The sequence below is a fragment of the Chlorocebus sabaeus genome, chromosome 21, assembly GCF_047675955.1.
Source record: "Chlorocebus sabaeus isolate Y175 chromosome 21, mChlSab1.0.hap1, whole genome shotgun sequence".
NCBI lineage: Eukaryota > Metazoa > Chordata > Mammalia > Primates > Cercopithecidae > Chlorocebus > Chlorocebus sabaeus.
The window spans coordinates 58,866,010-58,886,030 of NC_132924.1; the positions used below are offsets into that span (position 1 = coordinate 58,866,010).

Sequence of the window (20,021 nt, forward strand, 5' to 3'; positions counted from 1 at the left end):
TGAGCCTGTACACATGGGGAATTGAAGGTTCCTAAGGGGGCAAGTGGCATATAATCATGTAAAGGAGTCAATGAAACCATCACAAAGAAAGACTCCACAGGTCCTGGTCAATAAATTTGATGGGGTGGTCAGTAAAGAAAGTTTCAGAGATGTTTTCCAGCTGGAAGAATGGAAGACTGACACAAGCATCTGGCCTCCGGGACAACATGCAGAATTCAGTTTTATTTCTGTTTACAAAGGAGAGTGGTCAAAGTGAGAGTTCCAATTTAGGAAGGAAGCTTCTGCATCCTTCCTAAATTGTGGAAGGACCTGTGAGGATTGGTCTCATAGCCAAGAATAAGAGCTAGAGAGAGAGGAATGGAGAGCTGAGGTCTGAATCTTGTGCCAGACAGAAGTGAGTAAATGACCAAAACATAGGGTTTTTATTCTCACCCTTAAATCCTATTAAGTAAATAATTTAAAATATGAGGATTCATTTATTAACCAATTTTTAATTCTTTCTCAAATTAGTTACACTTATACAGAGCTATTACTCGTAATCTGTAACATCTGTTTGGGGTTTATCTTATTAGAATGCATTCTGTAACAAAGTCAATGAAGGCTAAACAATGACTTAGACTGGCAGGCAAAAAACTCAGCAAATATATGCTTTCAAATTCAATATGAAAAGAAAGAGATGAGAGAGAAGAGAGAGAAGAAGCATGCATCCTAGAATTTACCATTTAGGCAAAATTTAGGCAGCAGAGTTGCCCAGCACAATTCTACTATGCACCACCAGCATTGTGGGCTTTGTGAAGAGAGATTCTATCCTGGTTCAAGGCATGGGGCCTTTCCTTTTTTGATTTATCTATTTTATTTATTTATTTATTTTTATTATACTTTAAGTTCCAGGGTACATGTGCACAACGTGCAGGTTTGTTACATATGTATACATGTGCCATGTTGGTGTGCTGCACCCATTAACTCGTCATTTACATTAGGTATTTCTCCTATTGTTATCACCCCCCCCGCAAATAGGCCCCGGTGTGTGATGTTCCCTTTCCTGTGTCCAAGTGTTCTCATTGTTCAATTCTCACCTATGAGTGAGAACATGCAGTGTTTGGTTTTCTGTTCTTGCGATAGTTTGCTGAGAATGATGGTTTCCAGCTGCATCCATGTCCCTACAAAGGACACGAACTCATCCTTTTTTATGGCTGCATAGTATTCTATGGTGTATATATGCCACATTTTCTTAACCAGTCTGTCACTGATGGACATTTGGGTTGATTCCAAGTCTTTGCTATTGTGAATAGTGCCGCAATAAACATACGTGTGCATGTGTCTTTATAGCAGCATGATTTATAATCCTTTGGATACATACCCAGTAATGGGATGGCTGGGTCAAATGGTATTTCTAGTTCTAGATCCTTGAGGAATTGCTACACTGTTTTCCACAATGGTTGAACTAGTTTAGAGTTCCACCAACAGTGTAAAAGTGTTCCTATTTCTCCACATCCTCTCCTAGGTATTTTATTCTCTTTGAAGCACCTGTTGTTTCCTGACTTTTTAATGATTGCCATTCTAACTGGTATGAGATGGTATCTCATTGTGGTTTTGATTTGCATTTCTCTGAGGGCTAGTGATGATGAGCATTTTTTCATGTGTCTGTTGGCTGTATGAATATCTTCTTTTGAGAAGTGTCTGTTCATATCCTTTGCCCACTTTTTGATGGGGTTGTTTGTTTTTCTCTTGTAAATTTGTTTGAGTTCTTTGTAGGTTCTGGATATTAGCCCTTTGTCAGATGAGTAGATTGCAAACATTTTCTCCCATTCTGTAGGTTGCCTGTTCGCTCTGATGGTAGTTTCTTTTGCTGTGCACAAGCTCTTCAGTTTAATTAGATCCCATTTCTCAATTTTGGCTTTTGTTGCTATTGCTTTTGGTGTTTTAGACATGAAGTCCTTGCCCATGCCTATGTGCTGAATGGTATCACCTAGGTTTTCTTCTAGGGTTTTTATGGTTTTAGGTCTAACATTTAAGTCTCTAATCCATCTTGAATTAATTTTCGTATAAGGAGTAAGGAAAGGATCCGGTTTCAGCTTTCTACTTATGGCTAGCCAATTTTCCCAGCACCATTTATTGAATAGGGAATCCTTTCCCCATTTCTTGTGTTTGTCAGGTTTGTCAAAGATCAAATGGCTGTTGATGTGTGGTATTATTTCTGAGGGCTCTGTTCTGTTCTATTGTTCTATATCTCTGTTTTGGTACCAGTACCATGCTGTTTTGATTACTGTAACCTTGTAGTATAGTTTGAAGTCAGGTAGTGTGATGCCTCTAGCTTTGTTGCTTTGACTTAGGATTGTCTTGGCAGTGCAGGGTCTTTTTTGGTTCTATATGAACTTTAGAACAGTTTTTTCCAATTCCATGAAGAAAGTAATTGGTAGCTTAATGGGGATGCCATTGAATCTATAAATTACCTTGGGCAGTATAGCCATTTTCACGATATTGATTCTTCCTATCCATGAGCATGGTATGTTCTTCCACTTGTTTGTGTCCTCTTTTATTTCACTGAGCAGTGGTTTGTACTTCTCCTTGAAGAGGTCCTTGACATCCCTTGTAGGTTGGATTCCTTGGTATTTTATTCTCTTTGAAGCAATTATGAATGGGAGTTCATTCATGATTTGGCTCTCTGTCTGTTACTGGTGTGTAAGAATGCTTGTGATTTTTGCACATTGATTTTGTATCCTGAGACTTTGCTGAAGTTGCTTATCAGCTTAAGGAGATTTTGGGCTGAGACGATGGGGTTTTTTAAATATACAATCATGTCATCTGCAAACAGGGACAATTTGAATTCTTCTTTTCCTAACTGAATACCCTTGATTTCTTTCTCTTGCCTGATTGCCCTGGCCAGAACTTCCAACACTATGTTGAATAGGAGTGGTGAGAGAGGGAAACCCTGTCTTGTGCCAGTTTTCAAAGGGAATGCTTCCAGTTTTTGCCCATTCAGTATGATATTGGTTGTGGGTTTGTCATAAATAGCTCTTATTATTTTGAGATACATTCCATCAATACCAAATTTATTGAGAGTTTTTATCATGAAGGTCTGCTGAATTTTGTCAAAGGCCTTTTCTGCATCTATTGAGAGAATCATGTGGTTTTTGTCTTTGGTTCTGTTTATATGCTGGATTACGTTTATTGATTTGCATATGTTGAACCAGCCTTGCATCCCAGGGATGAAGCCCACTTGATCATGGTGGATAAGCTTTTTGATGTGCTGCTGGATTTGGTTTGCCAGTATTTTGTTGAGGATTTTTGCATTGATGTTCATCAGGGATATTGGTCTAAAATTCTCTTTTTTTGTTGTGTCTCTGCCAGTCTTTGGTGTCAGGATGATGTTGGCCTCATGGGGCCTTTCCTTAGGGGTCACAGCTCTAAACAGATTCCGAGAGGCTCTCCTTTGAGCCCTCCTGTAGTCATAGGGTGGGAAACGGGTTCCTCCAGCAATAATAGGAAGTTTCCAACATTCCCTTAACATCCTACTAGGAACATAAGCTCATAGGTTTTACAGTTATAAGGATGGAGCCCAGATAGGAATTTAACCTTATACAAGTTATGGAAGCTTTCCAAATATCAGAAGCCAATTTTTAAATTTGGCACTTGGTATTTCTCCAGTTTTATTTATAGTGTTATGCAAACATAGTTTCAGGTTCTCACTCAATTCCTCTTTCCAGTCAGATGGGTTCCCCTTAGTTCCTTCCATACAGAAATTTCTGGAGCCATTATTGGACGCAAATAGTAAAATCTTATCACCTCTTTTACCTAAAAATTTAAAAACAGTAGAAAATACCACAGTTCCTTAGAAAATATATTTATGTGAATAATTGTTAAAGTCAGGTTTTTCTAACCACTGTAAAATACAGAAGAAATATATAGTCCTATGACATGAAAAATTAAATATTCGATGAGATGATTGAGTAAATTTGTGTCAATATACAATAATGAAATATTATCTACTCATTACTACAGAAGATGTAATTCATTTAACTATAATATTGAACTCCTAACATGATGAAACCCAAAAAACAAACAAACAAAGCAACAACCAAAAATCTCACAGCAAGAGTTAGGGTCACACTTAATATTTTTGTTTAGCTGTCCTCATTAGAAATAATAAAACTATGATTCTGATGTGGCAATGTTTTTTAAACACATGTGGTCGAGGTGAGATGAAATATGAGGCAAAAAAGCAGCACTGTAATGCTACGTTCATTGCTATTTTTAAAGAACGATAAAATTACACTTTTTATTTACCTGAAAACTATTGTTCGGAGAACCTGCCGGCTTTCAAGCTTTACTAGTTTAAATAAAAATGACAGTATCAAACATGCTTATGTTGAAAAGGTCATTGTGCCACTTTAAGTGAGTACATGTATACTTCATTTTATTATGTTTTGCTTTATTGTGCTTTGCAGATGCTGAATGTATGTTTACACACACACACACACAGACACACACTTTAAATAGATATCTTTAAAATGTACCCTGTGAAAAGTAGTTCTGGATGTGAAGGGGTTGGAGGGAAGCAAGGATAAAATAATGACTTAGAAAGTTTTCTATCACATAAACCTTCCATTAATTCTCTGAATACCTGCTCAGTTTTTCTGTAACTCTTCTGAGAGTACATTTACTTCAAGTTTAATTTTTTTTCAAATTATTTAGAAACTAAGATCTCTATCTATTTTTACAGTGGATGCTTCAGGTTCCAGGTATTTCACCAATAGCAATGAAAGTCTTCTTCTGTTAATTTTGACTGTTGCTCAGCATTTGTCCAGAAGCTTAAAAAAAAAAGCAGGCTTACTTTCAGTGCCATCTATCACAGCTGCAGAATTATATAACGACATGTCAAAATAATGACTCTGAAGCCTTCCAAATCTTCCAAGAAAGAAGTAAGTTTTTAACAAGTACATTTCATAGTCTCATAATATTTTGAAAATTAAAAATCATATCTGGTAGGTGTGATTGAGCATGATATTAAAAGAGAACATCATGACATTCTTCAATTACTCAAGAGAAAGTAGCATTTTCCATTTATACCCATTATATCTGGGATCATCTTGGTTTTCAAAAATGGTAAGCAGTATGCTTGTAAAAATTAAAACATAAAGGAAGACTTAATGACAATTTAAGTATCTATGTAAAAAATAGCATTAACTGGAGTGGAATCTCCTTTGTTGTTAAAGCTTAAGACACTTTCTAATATGTCATATAAACATTTTTGCATATTTTTAAAAATTAAAACACAATTTGTTAATTTTTTACAACTAAAGCCATATATAAGGGATTTCCTGGCCTACAATAAAAATAGTAATGCATTTTCTAAATATTACATGCTTATTGTAGAGACTTTGGGAAACAAAATTAAGGAAAAAATAAGAATCATCTGCACTTTCACTTTCTAAAGATACCTATTCTCAATATTCTGGTACATTTTATTTCAATTTTTAAAAGCTTTTTGTTTTGTAAGAACATTACTTACAGAAAAGTTATAAAAATAGAAAAATACAGTTGCTTTAATGGTCAAAACCAAAAAGTTAACATTGTTACACTGCTATTAATTAAATTACAGACATTATTCAAATTTCATCAATTTTTCTTTTAATGTTATGTTTATGTTCCAGGGTCCTAGTCAGGATATCATGTCTCATTTATTTGTGATGTCTTTATGGTTTCCTCTGATCTGTGACATCAGATACAACAGACACTTCTGAAGAGTCCAGGTCAGCTATTTTGTAGAATTTCCATCAATTTGGTTCTATTTGATGTTTCTCATGATTAGATTGAGATTATGCATTTTTGGCAAGAATACTACAGAGGTGATGTGCCCCTCTCTGTGTATTATCAGGTCAATATATGTATAACATGTATGATCTCAATATATCTAATTATTGGTTATGTTGACCTGGATCACTTTCTAAAAGTGGCGTCTCCCAGTTTTCTCTACTCTAAAGTTACTGTATTTCTTTTTTAATTAATAAATATTTTGTAAGAGTTCCTTTCAAATGCAAATATTATTTCTCCTCATACTTTTAGCCAACAATTTCAGTATTCATTAATGGTGTTCTAATGGTGATTTTCTATTTCTCTCATTCCTTCTTTACTTATTAATTGGAATCTTTTTCTAAAGAAGAGCTGCCTCTTCTCCTGTATTTATGTATCTACTCAAATACTTATCTTTATCACTATGACTCCACAGATATTTATTTTATTCTATGGATTATAATCCAATTATATTTTTTCCTTTCGTAAATTTTTCTAGCTTTGGGCATTGGGATCTTTTCCATTTGGCTCCGTGCCCTTTCAACGTGCCCTATTCTTTTTTGAGTACTGTCTTACTTCCTGCTGCTGCATGAGGCTAAAGTCTTATCTTGTATATTTTCTGTACCAGTCCTGGAATCAACTATATTTCCAAGGAGTTCTGGTTCCTTTTATTATATAATGGCATTAGAAACAAAAATCTGGGTGTAGGTGTGCTTACTACTAACAGAGTGTCACTACTTTTAGTACCTGTCAGTGAACATGATTTCAGAATATGTATATTACACTGGTTCACGTATACACATATGTCTGTTTATGTCTGCATTTATTTTGAAAACTATGAATTCATATTGATATCTACAACTCCAATCCAATACTACAGGGTTTATTCTAGCTATCCCTTTCCTTATATGTAACTTCTATCATAGACTAAGAGAAAACTGGCTCTCATGGTCTTCAATACATGCATGTATTTTTTCAACCCTAGCATACAAAGAAAATAGCTTCTGAAATATGAATCTGTACCCATTTAGGAACAAATTTACTAAGGAAAGTACATTATTTGTATGCAGTTCTTTTTGTCTTTAGCCTCATACTATTCAATCAAATATTGCTTTCCAAAATAACTTAGGTTAGTTCTTCTTTTACACCTTCTATAGTGTTCTGTTACTCATTTTTAATACAGTTAGATACATTTGCTACAGTTTCTATTCATTTGGGTTTCTTCCCAGGCCTGGTGCATTTAAAAACCTTTATGTAGCATATAATTCAGTATTTGTATGTAGTGTCCCTGTTCAGATTCATTTGTGTTTCAGCGTTCTCATCACAGGGCCCAGAGATCAGGTGTTGAGGTATATGTGGGAAGCCTATAGAACTGTCTTCTCTCTTTCTGTGTTCTTGCTCCATGATCAGTAGTCACTAGGTTTTTAAAATGTATGCTTTGTATGCATACACATTTTTTTTCTGAGTTCTTTATATGACAGTTCAAGTAATTAACCTGGAAAATCTATTTCATGAAAACTCCTTCTCCCGTGTTTGTTTCCCCAGAGCTAAATTCTGGTGAATGGGAATAATATGCACTTTGTAGTTCAAAAAGTTCAAGGAACCGAGGATCCCCAAACTTTCCTAGATACAGCTGAAGTTTTGAGCCTTTACTTTAGTCATCAGGTAGCACTGTAGCAAATATGATTCAAGAATGATGGTTCAATTCTTCTTAACAGCTATAAGAGATCTAAAATGCCAGACTTTTGCTTAATAGTAAGACCACAGAATCCTTAAAGAACTCCAAACTCTCTTGTTCCATACTGTGGACAATCTTTAATCCCACATGTGAAGTTTTGACATCTGTGGCAGCCATGACTGAATGCAACCCAGGACTTCTTTTTGATATCTGTTAACTATATTTCAAATATCTGTATAACCAAATAATTCATTGATCTTAAATCAAAAGAATCTCAGATTTTCCTGTTCTCCTTTGTATTCCTGATATTCTTTAATTTTGGAGCAAAATTTCTAGTTTTAACATTGAAAAGACTAAATAATTCAGCCAGTTTACAGCTTCAGAAATGAATGATATGCAGAAGATAAGGCTGTCTTGTAGTAGTAGAAAAATAGAATCTTCCCACTGAAATGTACAGTTTCCTTCATTGAATCGTGAAGGGCAGATGGTAGAAGAAAAAAAAAAAGGTAAGAATGATGCTGTCTACCCACTTTTTTCCCTTAGGAAAGTGTCGAAGATGTTTCAAAAATAATAGGAAAAAATATTAAATTTTATCTCCATGCAGGGATTCTTATTTTAGATTAGTAGGAAATGACTTTCTATCAAAAATAATAGGAAAAAATAATATTCAATTTTATCTCCATGCAGGAATCCTTATTTTAGATTAGTAGAAAATGGCTTTCTACCACTCTGAAAAGTCTCTTATTGGCCAAACATCGAAGTCTGGAGTCAGAGATGTAAGCAGAAATGAGGCAGAAAGAGCTCACATGTTGAATCAATCAGCCTTGATTTGAATCAACCTTCCATCAATTACCAGCTAAGTGACTTTTAAAAAGTCACTTAATCTCTCTGGCTTTCTATTTCCCCATCTGGAAAGTAACACATACCTCACAAGTTGTTATTAAGAACAAATAAAAAAATTGTGTCAAGATGTGTGGCACATAATAGGTTTTCCATAAATGTTAATTGAATCAGAAAATAGCCATGGTTCAACATAGTTTGCCTTTAAGCCAATGACAATGATAGCATTTCGTGCATATTGATTTCATTGCCTGACTACTTAGGCAATGTTACGGAACTTATAGTGTTGTGACATTGTTACACAGGAGAAGCAAACGTTGTCTCTGATGGATGGCTGCTCACACTGTAGAGCTAATACTTCATATACAATCACAAATGAAAAGAATGACTTGCTAATGTCTATAGCAAAATTCTGGCCAAATATTTGATGTTGAATGTTATTCTCCAGGTGGGAAGGAGCACAATCTTAGCTTGACACCTCAAATAAAGCTCCTTTTTAAGAAAAAAACAAATTCTCCTTAGGGAATTTTCTCAAGAATGCTTCTTTTTTCATATCCAATGGCTTTTTTTTTTTTTTTTAAACTTGCAGTTTCTGGAAAGAACTGTACAGTATCAAAAAGCATTCCATTTAATAAAGCATTTATCTGCTCCTTTAAAAGTCAGATTACTTCATGGAAAGTTACCGTATAATTTAAACTTTCTTAGTTAAATCTCATTAGTAATGAATCCATATCATTAATACAATTTCATATGTATTACCTTAACCTATAATATAATAACTATGTTATTTATTATGTAGACTGAGACACTTTGGAGAGTGAAAGTAGGCTTTATTAATTATTATCCTGAGGTCATAATGGAACATAAGTGGGGCCACATAGGGACAGCCTTGGACAGAAAATGTTTACTAGGCCTACTACTGATACCTAAGAGGAATGATCACAAGGTTCTGTGAAAGGAAGTAGAGCTGTTTAGATTCAGCAGAAGCATATTGTGATTATTTTTCTTCCTGAATTGGGAGATTTGCATGCCACTTTCATTTCAGCATTAACTGTTATTCCAAGAAAAACTCTGTACACTTAAATTGTCCTCAAATTTTAAGGCAGGAACAGAATTCCTGTGTTGATGGCATGGACTTGGATTTATCACTTGCTATTGCATTAACAACAGTAAGTCAACTTATGACTATTAGATTTGAGTTTCATTGTATGGTACCTGTTTCACCAAAAAGGGCATATTGCTTTTAGCAAGATATGTTGTTAAAAGGTATGTCTGGGCTTTTCAATGAAGTGTGAAGGGAAACAAAGGTGCCTATTTATATATTATATTCTATAGGTATTTCTGCTTAAGTATTTACAGTATATACAGTATACATTTTAATCTATTGAATTTATGTTAGGTGCAGTAGAAGTTGTTTTAATATACTGCAATATTTTCTGTCAGGCAATTTGCTTAATAACATAATAACATAAATTACAATCTTCAGTACTTGCTATTATAAGTAATTCACAGCTACTTAAAACTTTTGATAATAGCATGTCCCCCTATTCAGGAACCAGTCAAGATATATTTATTTCATCTATGTCTGTCTTTTCCAAGATGTCTATGTTCATTCTGACAATTCACCATCTAGCTACATCTTCCAGCTAGTATATTACCAAGACTCTGAAATATTTAAAGAAAAAACTAAATGGTTGAATTAAAATACAAATCGAATAAGTTTGAGTTGTTTTTGGATTAAAACCAGATTCTATGTAATATTTAACACATTTATTCCCAATTACATTTGTAAACACAGTTTCTCTTTATATAATTAATTCATTTTATAATCCCAATAATATTTTTAAACTATTTACTAGTGTACACTATTCCCACTTTTGGGATGTCAATGTAAGATGTGCCTTGTCTCAAAGAGTTGACTTTAATACTTTCATTATTTAGAACAAGGTAACAGAGTAAGAATTACAACTATATATTTACATTATACGTGCTCAGGGTTCAGGAAAAAAATGTGTAAAATATGCAAATTCTTAAGTCTAGCTACTTAAAAGGTCAAAAAAAGTGTTTTCTTCTCAAGAGCTAATAGAGATGGAGAAAGCAAAGAGGTGCAATTTGGCCCTGCATTCATTAGCTTCTCCACACACTGTCACCTACCCAGACAAGAGGAGATACTTACCTAATGTTCCAGGGGCTACCTGAATGGGTACATTTCCCAAAGACGCAACCCTGTTTTCTGCTAGCATTTAATTATTTCCTTTTCTCCCCTCTATTAAACAAAGGTCTTGGTGAATATTCTTTGCAAAATCCACTTATTTCTCTCTTTCATGAATGTTAGATTGTACAAAATTTTATTTCAGAGTAAAATATCTTTAATGCAAATACTCTAATGTAATACATTTTGTATGAGGTATTGTGAATTTAGGTATTTCATTTACAAAGAGCCACTGACTGAAAACATTTAGCAATTGATACTCTCTCTGTGAAGACCAAAAAAGGCATATAGAAATTCATCAAATTAATAAATATTTGGGTAATTATGACTTATCCAATATTTATTTCAAATAATACACATTGTTTTCTGCAATTCAATTTTGAAATTTATAACTAAGTTCAATGAGACCAAGTAGGGTATTTGAAATCATCATAAACCAGGTGAGAATAGAACAAATTGTCATTTCCAGAATCTTGAAGAATCAAGGATGAAGAGACTAAAAATTAAACATATGAACAATTTAAATAGCCACTAATAAAGAATATAGAAATATATGCCGTGTGAGATTGCACTAACTGTTGCAAACTGAAATAAGTACAAAAATACTTACATGAAGTCCACATGTGCTCAGGTGAATACCTTATGGATTATAATTTGGGTTTCTTCTGCTTTCCTAAAAAAAAAAGCAGGTCATAAATGAATCTTTCTCTCCTAGGGGAAAAGTCCAGCGTCTATGTCTCCTTCTTGATCATTCATATCCACCAGCATACAGTAGAAAAATGTGAGTTTACTGGTTAAATTGATAGTTTGAGAGTGACTACCAAGTTACAATTACTCACTAGACAGGGAGCGTTCTTTAAGGAAGCAACACTTTCCCCGGGGAAGCCAGATCCTTCCCAAAGCTGTTCATTGTTGGACTACCCTGCTACAAATAAATCACATATTTCTCCTGTCTGTGTTATTAACAAATTGATAAATGAACTCAAAAGTCAGATGGTGATGAAAACAGAAATTTCATTAAAACTGGATTAGAGCATTTCCTTGGACCTAAGAACAAAAATGTGTCTCTCATTCTTCCCCCTCTCACTCCTCACTTTTCACCCAGTCAAGGGCAAAGTCGTTGGGCAACCAGTGACACAAGCATTTCACATCTTAATCTGCCTATTGCAGGCCAATAGTTTTCATTCTTTTGCTATCACACCAATTAGATAAATCATGCTCTTAGAGAAAAGTAGCCGTTTCTCATCCTTCACAGAAGGGTGAAGTCACTGGTGAAAGGATGGGGAAGAATGTGAGAAGAAAAGATGGTCAAATTCATAGATATTGTAAAACACAGATCCTCTAAAACATGTATAATACTCATAAGAATCAAAAACTTCTTCAATTACTTTTGTCTATGTTGTACTCATCTCCACCTTATTTGAACTTTATATGTGTGTGTGTGTGTGTGTATAAGTATGAGTGTATGTAGCTTCTCTGAACTTTATATGTATATAAGTTCTCCCTCCTTGATAATAGATTATAAATTTCAAAAGAAAGATAGTGTAGTGTGACAAAAGCATGTGGGCTCTAGATTCTTAGATAATTGGGTGCACATACCAGTTCTGCAACTTACTAGGTATATAAGTCCTCGGCTAAGTTACATTTGAGGCTCGGTCTTTTTATCTATAAAATGGGCCTAATGCTGAGGATTATCATAAAGCATACAAATAATGGTGCACACAAAACATGTATTGAACAGCCCTTTAGACACATTGATGCTCATGTTTTTCCCACAGAAGAAGGCATTTGTTATCTATTTTGAACTCTGCACAAAGCATGACCTTCTGCACATTGTTAAGAATGTCAAATGACTTAATGAATATTAAGTTCCTACTTCCCTGCCTTTATAAGTCACCACAAATTAGATACTACTTTTGTATGTGTGATTTTGAAATATTTATACGTTTTGGTGTTTGGATATTCCTGTCTGGTAAATTAGAAAAAAATCTACTTTTAAAATTAGGTGTATTTCTGTAAGACAATGCCAACGCTTTTGCAATTCCTTCTAAAAATAATTGAAGACTTATTAATAAATTATATTTTGTTAGTTATGTTTGCTAATGTTTAGAAATTGCATAAATCATCAAGAGAGTGATTATGCTAAATTTGAAGTAGAGGTGGTAGGAGTAGTATGGAGGAAGTGAGCTCATAACCAAATTGAAATGTTTGTGAATTGAATGTGCTCATTATTATGTTAAGAAAATGGAAGGATAAAATGTGATGTCATTTTAACATCCCACATGAAACAAATAATTGATTTAATATATTCTGGTTAGAATGTGTCAAATGAGTTTCTGCCAGAAGTAAATTTGGTTGTTTCCTTTATAGGCAAAGAAACACACTCAATGGAAATGCCCATTGTTACTTTGGGTTTTCAAAATACACTGTGATAACTGCAGAGATGTCACAAATAGAACTGGATTCTATTATTCTGATGGTTTATGTAATAAATTATATGGAATTACTTTACTGAAGTGAGAAATGCAGTACTTAATCATCTATGAATAACAGAGCCATTTTTGTCCTCTAGTACAAGATATTTTTTTTAAGAAATTGTTAAAGATTTTAAAATAGACACTTTGAATTGTTAATAGACTTCATAATATAAAACTCATTTCAGCCTTTCAAAATAGATATAAAATCTAGTTTTAGTTTCTTAACAATTATAAAGACAAAAAAACCTGTCATTTACATATTCTAAGAGTTTCCTTTCAGTCTTATTAATTCCTAGATCTCTTCCTAAGAGAATCGATCCCGGTAATATCATATGATGCCGGAATTTCACAGCTAAAGTTGATGGCCCTATATTAAGAGTTTCTCAATAGTGAGGTATTTAAATACAATATGGTATACTCTTGTAGTATAAGGACTACCACTATTATAAATAACTGTGACCACCAAACCACATTGGATCAATTAGAAGAAAGTGTTACCAGTCTATGAATATCTACTGTAATGTTGAGTAAGGCACAAGAGATTCTTTAAGAGATTATGAAGATGGGATAGAAATCTAAAGCATTCCAGAAGTTGCCATATGGTTTGAGAATACAGATATGTATTCGTTAAAAGTACCTTACACAATTGTATGAATGGTTCTTCCTATTACTAAGAAGTAACAAACAGAATTACCATAGGAGGAATTGCTACCATAGTGGAATGGCAGTGAATGAAAAATAGTTTCCATTGCTTAAAGCTTCCTAATTCATAGGAACATTCTTTGTAAGTCTGTATATATTACCCTTACAATGCCCACCCAAAATGGAACATGGTTAAAAAGAGTATATTTAGAAGCATAAGAAAAATCTAATTTGGGATGCTTTAGACTAAAACAGAAGAACCAACTCCAGATGGTCCAACTATAACCCAAAGTCCAGAGGTAGAAAAGTCCCAGGGAAGGTTGATTCAGTGGTCCAAGGATGCTACCAAAAATTCTTTTATTCCCTCTGTATTGCGAAACTGCCAATCCTTTGGGTAGATATCCAGATAACTCTGTCATATTAATGTGCCCTCGAGAAGTCTGCACAAACTAATTATGACATTCTTAAAAGGAACTAAAGGACTAAAAGATAGTTTATTCCCCTAGCTCCCACAAAAAAAGAGGAATTTTTCCCGGTACCTCCATTAGATTTTCGAGTGACATTGGCTAGAATTGCATTTTGTGCTTATTTCTAAAACAAGCACTAGAAAAGGAAATGGCATGACCTTCATTTGTTTAAAAGAATTAAGATTTGCCCCCTGCAAGTAAAGAGAGGCTCTATGATAGAAGCAATATATACATACCAGGTTTTAATTCTATTTAAATATTGTTCAAATTCATTAGATGTATTTCATGTATGAACCAAAATTTGCATTTTCAGAACAAAAACATGCATCTCTCAGTTTATAGTCTTTTATTGTTTTAAATTTTAAACATAAATAAAAACTCAAAGCAAGCGCTTCTTGGAAGAGAAGAGGGATGATATGAAGAGTTGAGAAGCATTCCATTCTCTCTGCTTCTTTTACTTGAGACCAATCAATCAATTCTCCATAGGAGAGATGTGGATTCTTTGAAATTTATCAGAATCATATCAGTGATTTTAGTGATTCCAGGTAGCTTAAGTGACTTCTTAAGCTCAGTGACCACCATTAATATTCCCCTGTTGGCTATTTTGACCCTGTTCACTTTTTAAAAATGACTTCATTTTTACTAATCATAAGATGAGTACTTAGTCAGTGGTGGCTTAGGAAGTCAGAGTAGTGGTAGCAGGCTACTCCGGGTGCAGACTTAAGAGTACACACCATCTGTAAAAAATTTAAAAGCAATAAGAAAACTAAGTAAAGGTCTATGATGTTTTCTCATCACTATCCGCCAGAAATATTTTAGATGTTGGTAATAAAGTACTTCTCTTAGAAAAAGTTATTTATTGATTTCATTTCTAAATTGCTTTGGTTACTGCTGAATTTCAATAATATATTTTAAGCTTCAAATTAGTATATTTTTATTATACTTTCATAAACACTGTATTTTACACAGAAATTAATGCAGAGAACTCCCAGTTGGACAATCAGTTCCAGACTCCACAGACCCCAGGACACACACTCTATTCAAGAATCTGTTGGTGATGGCTCAGAAGTTTTCAAGCTCGCATTGGGTACAAATTGTATTTCCAACACTTCTAGCACTATATATTCCTGTCAATGATATTGTACTTATAAATACAAACATGTCCTTATTATGGATGAAGTTATAGATCAATTAAAATTGTATAGGTTATATATTAACATATGATATTATACATCATTATAAAAATGAAGAAATAGGACTTGAGCTTTTTTCAACTTTGCCACTGTTAAAGTCACTTGAATCTTTATTTTTGGGAACTAGCATTCACAAAATGGTGAATACTAACTCTTATCCTGATTTGCTGCAAGAAACTAGTCTGGAATGAGCAGTATAATTATTAGCACTACACTCTTTCTATGCTTCACACACTACAGAAGTTTCCAGAATCTTCATCTTCAAATCTGTAATTCCTCAAAGTACATGGATCAACATTTAGGCTTCTGGAGGCCAGAAATGAACGAGGCAGAGCAAAAATGATCGTAATTCGTAGTCAACCAGCCAACATGTGTTGCTCTGGGCATGTGTTATTGTATTCACTGGATGTTAACAGGATTTCCAGTTAGATTGAGAGATGAGAAACTCTTTAAAAAGCTCATTCTCTTTGGTAGAATGATTTATTTTCCTTTGGATAGATACTCAGTAATGGGATTGCTGGGCTGAGTGGTAGCTCTGTTTTAAATTAGTTGAGAAATCTCCAAACTGATTTCCATAGTGGCGGAACTAATTTACATCCCTACCAACAGTATATAAGTGTTCTCTTTTCTCTATAGCCTCGCCAGCATCTGTTATTTTTTGACTTTTTAATAATAGCCATTTTGACTGGTGTGCAATCTCATGGTGTCTCATTGTGGTTTTGCTTTGCATTTGTCTAGTAATTAGTGATGATGAGCATTTTTTTGATATGTTTGTTGGCTGCTTGAATGACTTCTTTGGAGAAGTGTCCGTTTACATCCTTTACCCACCTTTTAATGGGGTTATTTGTTTTTTGTGTATCAATTTAAGTTCCTTAAAGATTCTGGAAGTTACATGCACTCATATGTTCATCGCAGTGCTACTCACAATAACAAGGATATGGAATCAACTGAGGCGCCCTTCAACAGTGGACTGGATAAAGAAAATGTGGTACATATATGCCATGGAATATTACACACCATAAAAAAGAATGAAGTCATATCCTTTGCAACAACATGCATGCAGCTGGAGGTCATACTCCTAATCGAATTAATGCAGGAACAGAAAACCAAATACTGCATGTTCTTACTTTTAAGTGGGAGCTAAACATTGAGTGCTCATAGCCAAAAAATTGGAACAACAGGCACTGTAGAAGGGGGAAGGGAGGAAGGAAGGTATGGGTCGAAAAACTAGCTGTTGGGTACTATGCTCAGTACTTGGGTGAGAAATTCATATCCCAAACCTCAGCATCACACAACATAACCATGTAACAAATTTGCGCATGTAACCCCTGAGTCCAAAATAAAAGTTGAAATTGTTTGTATTTTTGTATTATTTATTTATTTTTATTTTTATTTACTTATGTTTTGAGATGGAGTCTCACTCTGTCGGCCAGACTGGAGTGCAGTGGCGCGATCTCGGCTCACTGCAATCTCCACCTCCTGAGTTCAAGCGATTCTCCTGGCTCAGATTCCTGAGTAGCTGTGACTACAGGCACACACCATCATGCCCAGCTAATTTTTGTATTTTTAGTAGAGACGGGGTTTCACCACGTTGGTTGGAGGCTGAGGCTGGTGGATTACCTCAGGTCAGGAGTTTGAAGTTGTTTTAAAAAAGTATGTTTTGATATAAAGCCTTTTTTCAATTTTTTTTTTTAAAGTCTAATTCTCGACAGAGCAACAGAAACAAATAAAATAGAAACCCAAAAGGAAATTTGTCATTACTAAAACCAACCAGGCTCAGGTGCCTTTCCTTGTCCATTCAGACGGGAGCTTAAGGTAACAAAAATACCTTTAACAAATTGAAGGCAACTTAAAGATCAGTTTATTTATTCATTCAACAAATGTTTATTAACCGGCTGCCACATATCTATCATTGTTCTAAATTCTACAGATATAGTAGTGAATTAAGTTCCTTCCCTCAGTGAGGACTTGACTTTGAGTGGAGAGAACAAAAAATAGACAAATAAAATACATAGTATGTCAAATGATAAGTGCTATGAAAGAAAAAATGACTACTAAATTCAGCATGCATGTATCCTGACCTGCTCTTTAAATTTTAGGAGTTTTAGGAAATGTCTACTGTATTAGTTTTCTTCTCATACTGCTATAAAGACATACCTGAGACTGGGTAATTTATAAAGAAAAGAGGTTTAACCAGCTCATGGTTCTTGGGGCTATACAGGTTTAGGCCTCTAGGGAGGCCTTAGGAAACTTACAACCATGGTGGAATGTGAAATGAAAGTAGACAAGACAGAGTTTCAGTTTTAGTCTTAAAAGAAAAAAAAATACATCTATAACTGCCTCTAGTCCTTTTGTTGGCAATAACTATGCCTTTTGACTTGTTAGGGAATAAGCATCTTTGACATGGACTTGAGGAAGTCATGGCCAATGTTAACTTTAAATAAGTTTGAAACTATTGTTTATACTAGATCAAATAAATTGCAGAGGATTTTTTTCCAAACATCCCATAAATGCACAGAATTGAAAGTAAGTTTCGTTTCCAATAGTTAAAGAGTCTAACGTGTCCACTTTTAATTGTAGCCAAGATGTTTATAATCTTATTAGACGTTCTGTACTGTGAACTGTTGGGAATCTATTAGCTCAGTATTTTGAACTTCAGATAATGTATCGTGTGTTTTTTTTTTAAATAAAGGTTTATCTTACCATTAAATTATGAAAGCTTTGAACTCTGTGTGTAAAGAAATAAATTCAAGTCTTAGGAATTTATCTTAGTAACTGGTGATTTTCAATTTGTATTATTAAACATTACTTGACAGTTTTCTATTAGCTTTCAAGAGATTCAACTTAGTTTCATTTTTGTTTATTGTGAAACTGGACTTCCAGGTTCATCAGAGTTGGTTTGCATGGTTCAGATATAGTTTCAGACTATGGGTAAATGTAGAAAAACACTTAAACAAAGACTTTTTTTTGTAACATGGTTGAATTTTCATTTATTCCATTCAACATCATTCATCTTCCCTCTGATTTCTTTTCAATGACAATCTTTTGACAAGACTAGAAATCTACTGTTGAGGTAAAGATAAATCCAGAATATAGATGATGAGTCATATTTTGTACATAGGTCAAGCTTATTATAAAAACTTGTATTTAAACTCAGTAGCATGTAACTGATCTATAAAAAGACTAGGAGATTGATCATTGAAAAATTACATTTGTATGGAACAATTTCTGAATGGGATTAGAAATACTGAGGCAATTCTTAGTATCTTCACTAGAACTAGAATCATTCCCATAGAACACCATACTAACTTTAAAGAGTGATATTTGGTGTGAAAAAAGACATTCACCACAACTAACGAACTATGGTATTGTTAACAAACTAATTTCTAAAAACAAATACATGCCAATGAAAAGCATACAACTTCTCAGAAATCTTTGAAATTTTATAGAACTTTATCAAACACTTTCATAACACTGGTCCATCATTTGATATCTATTGAGTTGAAATTTTATAAACATATAAATGCACATGTAACACACATATATGTATGGATGGATATATAAAAATAGTGTTTTCTCAGTGAAGAGGAGCCTTATCCTCTTGTATTATTAGTGTGGTAGACAGCCTCCAAGATGGTCCCCCAGTCTCTCCATATGGTAGTAAACCCATATAGCTATTGAGTATTTGAAAATGAAATCTCACAAGTTTACAAGCTTAAGGAGAGATGCTAACATCAGAGCAATGCAAATTAGAACATCACTTAGAATGTCTTAAACCCTATTTTTCTGGCAAAATTAGACAGCTACTAAATGAAAGACATTGGTGGAAGAAATGGAAATACAGATACCCTCATGCACCTGTAGTACCTACATTGTCAGAACATAGGTACGTGTGTACGTGTGTGTGTGTGTGAGTGTATATATATACATAATATATAAACACACACATGCATATATACATATATAAATTATACATACAAACACAAATACTATACTTGTGTTTGCAAATGTATTTTATATTATACACATACATACTTTTCTATTTTGTTCTGTCCTACTATTTTCTTCATTTGTTTTAGGCATAGTCATACAGCCAAATATATTCAATGTTTATTACTCTTTGGTGCAAAAGAGATCAAATTACAAGATTAAAAAAGATCATATTAATAATATTGTACTCTCCTCTTGTATGTTGAAAACATATACCTGTAGTCTTCAGACTTGAATAGCTTAACTGCATGTAAAAGCCCTGACTCACACATTTTTTCCCCTATCTGGTCACGCAAATCTTCCAGCTTCTTATTCTTCTTTAAGATTATCCTAGGCCAGGTGCTGTGGCTCATGCCTGTAATCCCAGCACTTTGGGAGGCTGAGGCGGTGGGATCACCTAAGTTCAGGAGCTTGAGACCAGACTGGCCAATATAGTGAAACCCCATCTGTACTAAAAATACAAAACCATTATTAGGAAGATGCTGCAGTGGTTCAGGTGGTAGACTACAGTAGTTTAGACCAGCATAGAATCAGTAAAATCAGAATTGGAATCAAAGGGGAAATGAGTAAGATAATTTGGCTTAGGTGTCTGATCTGCATCATACTCCAATCTGCGTCTCATATTACCAGTGTCATGTGCTTAAAACAATGATTCCTGGAATTTTCCATCAACTCTAGCTGTTATTGTATGCAAATTGCTATTTTCTCATTGCCAATAAGTACTTACCA

The 20,021-nt window shown here is 34.1% G+C and overlaps 1 protein-coding gene and 1 long non-coding RNA gene across 2 annotated transcripts in view; one reads left to right on the forward strand and one right to left on the reverse strand.

Moving 5' to 3' along the window:
- Positions 1-12,405, reverse strand: part of LOC140709667 (uncharacterized) — a 28,945-nt gene extending 16,540 nt beyond the window's left edge. Inside the window, exon 1 of the long non-coding RNA XR_012090361.1 lies at positions 11,134-12,405. This is a non-coding gene — a long non-coding RNA (uncharacterized lncRNA). The remainder of the gene's footprint in view (positions 1-11,133) is intronic.
- BET1 (Bet1 golgi vesicular membrane trafficking protein) overlaps positions 1-18,020 on the forward strand; it is a 45,606-nt gene extending 27,586 nt beyond the window's left edge. Inside the window, exons 5-7 of the mRNA XM_007982139.3 lie at positions 4,724-4,922; positions 8,159-8,247; positions 15,079-18,020. Of these exons, the coding sequence (XP_007980330.2) occupies positions 4,724-4,887 (164 nt within the window). The 3' untranslated portion in view covers positions 4,888-4,922; positions 8,159-8,247; positions 15,079-18,020. The remainder of the gene's footprint in view (positions 1-4,723; positions 4,923-8,158; positions 8,248-15,078) is intronic.
- Positions 18,021-20,021: the final 2,001 nt, after the last annotated feature.